This window comes from Lactuca virosa, chromosome 3 (genome assembly GCF_052849685.1).
Source record: "Lactuca virosa cultivar CGN04683 chromosome 3, Lactuca_virosa_CGN04683_v6, whole genome shotgun sequence".
NCBI lineage: Eukaryota > Viridiplantae > Streptophyta > Magnoliopsida > Asterales > Asteraceae > Lactuca > Lactuca virosa.
In genome coordinates this window covers 421,724,952-421,729,170 of record NC_136428.1, presented here as the reverse complement: position 1 = coordinate 421,729,170, position 4,219 = coordinate 421,724,952, and the positions used below count along the sequence as shown (strand labels likewise).

General features: G+C 30.9%; 1 protein-coding gene across 1 annotated transcript; it reads right to left on the bottom strand.

Moving 5' to 3' along the window:
- Positions 1 to 1,252: 1,252 nt before the first annotated feature.
- Positions 1,253 to 3,495, bottom strand: LOC145165056 (putative ripening-related protein 2). Its single transcript, XM_079083692.1, has 2 exons — positions 3,233 to 3,495; positions 1,253 to 1,397 (listed from the first exon to the last, which is right to left on the bottom strand). Exons 1-2 carry the CDS (start codon positions 3,493 to 3,495, stop codon positions 1,253 to 1,255), a joined length of 408 nt encoding a protein of 135 aa, XP_078939818.1.
- Positions 3,496 to 4,219: the final 724 nt, after the last annotated feature.

The window sequence follows — 4,219 nt, the reverse complement described above, 5'->3', positions numbered from 1 at the left end:
CTGAACTGAGCAGTGATGTCAAACCCGATCAACTCGGTGAATAATATGTATAATATACTTAACAATTTATTATTTAACACACATACATGTGATTATTACTACATATATATCTTAAATTTTTAGTAATTATTCATGAAGTGAGACCATTATGTGTTTTTGAGTTTTTGTGTATTCACATGTATCTAATTTTGTTATATATTTCAAACAACTTAAGATTTTAACTTATGATTTTGACATATATAAGTTCCCTAAAAATATTTCTACATGAATTACCGAATCCGAGTACTCCCGAGTGCTCCTGAGTACTCGCTACTCTGTAGTCGGCTGAACAGGTACCGAGTAACGAGTTCTACAACCTTGACTGCAGATATTAAAAAATTAAAATAAACTAATTTTATAATCCGAAAATAGTTTTTTAATACCGAAAATTTAATAATGTATGACATTTCGGCATGAATTTATGACATTTCAGCAAAAAATAATGATATTTTAACAAAAAAAATAAAGATATTTTAGCATAAAATAATGATATTTCATCAACAAATTATTATTATTCAATATAAAAAAAAGGAAAAAAAATTCAACAAGAATAAACGAAAAAAAAACGAAAAAAAATGTGAAATAAGATTTCAACAATATATAATCAATATTTTAGCAAGAAAAAAAAGAAGAAGAAAAGGTTGGAAGAGATAGGAAGAGACAAAACAAGTGCTGCGCCAAGAAGAACACGTGCAGACGTTTTTTAATCCGAAAACTTCTGAAAAACAAACAATTGTGGGATGAAAAGTGTTGCGCGTGTGCTGCGCTGCGCAACAATAAGAGGTCTGAAGAGTTTTTTTCTAAAAAACAAACACCTATGTTTCGGTAAAAAACTCGGTATCTAAGGCTTTGTTTGTTTTTCTACAAAAGTATTTTTTGAGCACTTTTCCCTTCTGGCGGGTAGACATTTCTCAAGTGCACGTCTTCTTCCACAAAATGGCAAAAGACAAAAGACATTTAACCACTTCCAAAACAAACACCACCTAAGAGTCAAGTTCATTGAGTATTTTTAGGGATTTTTCTTTAGTATAAATTTAAGCTTCCATTAGCTTTTATTCTTGTTTGTTCTTTTACCATTCTACTGAGTAATATATCCTCTATTGGTTGATATCTTGTCGTTCTTCTTTTGCTTGATTCCTTATTGATTACAATAGAAAATATAATGCAAACTATGAATAAAACAAAAACATTTCTTGATATCCATTATTTTAAATCACGCGTCTGACCATGTAATATCTGTTTGCCCCCAATCACTTTGCGACACCTGGAGAGCTAGCCAAACGGCGTAAGATGCATCCACAATATTATCACGACAACCCCTATTTGAGTCACACTCGTCGACCAGCATAGCTCGTGCACTATTACCATTTTAATAAATTATACATACTTATAAAGCTAACATTTTTCCTTTAATCTCATGCATTTGAAACCCCCATAAAAATTTGCAAACACCTCATGTATTTGAAACCTCTCATTTTAATGAATACCACTCAAAAGTCTCTTAATAATGATTAACAATTCAAAGGTTTTATAACTTACATAATATATTTAATAAACAATTAATGGATACTCTACTATAAAAAGGTCAATCTTTTTTAGTAGACACAAAATACAAATCACATACAAAATTCACAAAGAAAACAAGTTTAAAGTTTTTTGTGTTTGTTTGACGGCTTTGAATAATTTTTCGAGTCATGTTATTATGTTTAATTTTTAATTTGTAAGTTTGTTATATACTAATTCTTTTTTGTATTTTCTTGATTTAAGTATTCTTTTAAGAATATCATTGTATATTGTGGTTGAAATTTTAATGTAAATTAGATTAGATTCATGTTATCGATCATATGTTATGGAAGATGATATATATAATATTTAATTAACTATTGTGTACATGTTTGTATGTTCATGTTGCTTCAAAACAATAATTAATTAAAAATCATGGATATGTCATATTATCCATATTATCCATGTAAGCCTTTTTTAAAATGCAAGTTGTCTATCTTATCACTTTATATTTTAGTATATGTTTAACATTTTAATTATAACAATAAGTGTTTTTTAAAAGTTTCTTTCACTTATTAATAATAAAAAGTGGTTTTAAAATTAATAAGCAATAATTATAAATAATAAAATCAAATTACATGAATATGTCATATTATCCATGCAAGCCTCTTTTGAAATGCAAATTGTCTATCTTATCACTTTATTATTTAGTGTATGTTTCACATTTTAATAATAATATTAAATATTTCTTAAAAGTCTTCTTTACCTTATTATTAATAATAAGTGGTTTAAAACTAATGAATAACAATTTTAAATGATAATATGATACGGACCCATCCCATACTAGGCCCGCATCACGCCATAAGCCCAAGTGTAGAACTCACTCCCAAAAGCCAGCTTGTAGGAGGAGAGGACACCTAGACTTATAAGCCACCAACTTATAGTACTTTCGGCCGATGTGGGATCATAACAATACCCCACGCTTTGAAGAGCCAACGTCCTCGTTGGTCACGGTTGGCACCCCCTTTTGGTCCAAGCCACCACTCCGAGTCATTGTTGGTCACGGCTACGTTGGTCACGGTTGGCACCCCTCTTTTTGGGTCCAAGCCACCACTCCGTAGGCCACCACTCCAAGTGTTGGCACCTCGAAAGATGGGGTCGGCTCTGATACCAATTGATACGGACCCATCCCATACTAGGTCCGCATCACGCCATAAGCCCAAGTGTAGAACTCACTCCCAAAAGCCAGCTTGTAGGAGGAGGGGACACCTAGACTTATAAGCCACCAACTTATAGTACTTTCGGCCGATGTGTGATCATAACATAATAACATCAAATTATAAATTACATTTAGTTATAAATAAATTGTATTTTAAATGAACATCATTATTGAAATTAGAAAATGATCGCAAAAGTAAAAATATAATTAATCCATAATAATAATTGTTAAAAATGATACTAAGTAGATAATTATATTTAATTCTATTAATGAGGAATGTGGGTTGATGTTAATGAATATTATTGTTCAAAATAATAGAGATTATATATATTAGTGTAAAAATATTATCTCAATTTAATGTCGATAACATAACCATTTTAAACATAGATTTTTTAATATTTTAACAATATATTTTTAATCTTCGCTGCGCAATGCGCGGAAATTCGTCTAGTATTAATATAATCAAAGCACCTTTCCCCTTTATTATACCACCTTGTCGATAATGCCACAATCAAAAAGTTATTCGAGTGGTATTCCCCGTCACACTCCGACGGCCCACCAACATCTCCGTCCTTCTCAAAGCTGTTGATTGTCATAATGGCCGGAGTACCGCCGGAGTCTAGAGGTGAGTGTTTGGTTAGACTGTAGTTTGAAGTTACGTTTTTGCCCCTTGATTGAGCGGTGATGATATGTAGGGAAAGTAGAACGAGAAGGATAACCGTGGGTGCCTTCATTTTTCGCCGGTTTTTATGCATGGGTTTGTTGAAGAAATTGAATATATAGTTAAAGGGTTTATTTATTTATTATTATTATTGTTATTATTTTGTACCGAGCATCGTTATAATTTTGCCCAGTTGTACGAGAAATGCAAGGCGTAAACGGATGGTTGACTTTTATTCCGTTAAATCTTAAGAAGAAATACAGGCAAAAATATAAAAAATAGAGGTTGACTTTGTGTGAGAAGGTTGACGTTATCGTCTAATGATTGAAGAAATACAAGCGAAAGCGAAATGAAAGACAAGAAAGCCCAAGTGTATTGATAAAAATCTTTTATGATACAAGTTTATAAGAAACAATTAGCAAATAAGAAGTTAGCTGTCAACAAGTTTATTTTATTCAAGATAAGTTGATTATTGCTCATTTGATTATAAACTTAAACAAACATTTTTTTATTGATGGATAATATTTTATCAGGTATATAGTGGTATTTTTGAAGATTTATTGATTTTGTTGTAACTTATGATATATCAATAGTTGCTTATATCAATATTATGCTTATATTCACCTACAATCGTTGTTTACCCAATAGTTGTTGTATATGTAGTGGGTTGTTATGTATCTGTAAAGAAACTAGAAACGATCAATAAGAATGTTGCAATAAATTATTAAGTTGAACTAGTTTGCTATACAACACATTATCAACACTGTGCTTAAAGACAAACGCAGAGTGCCAAAAAA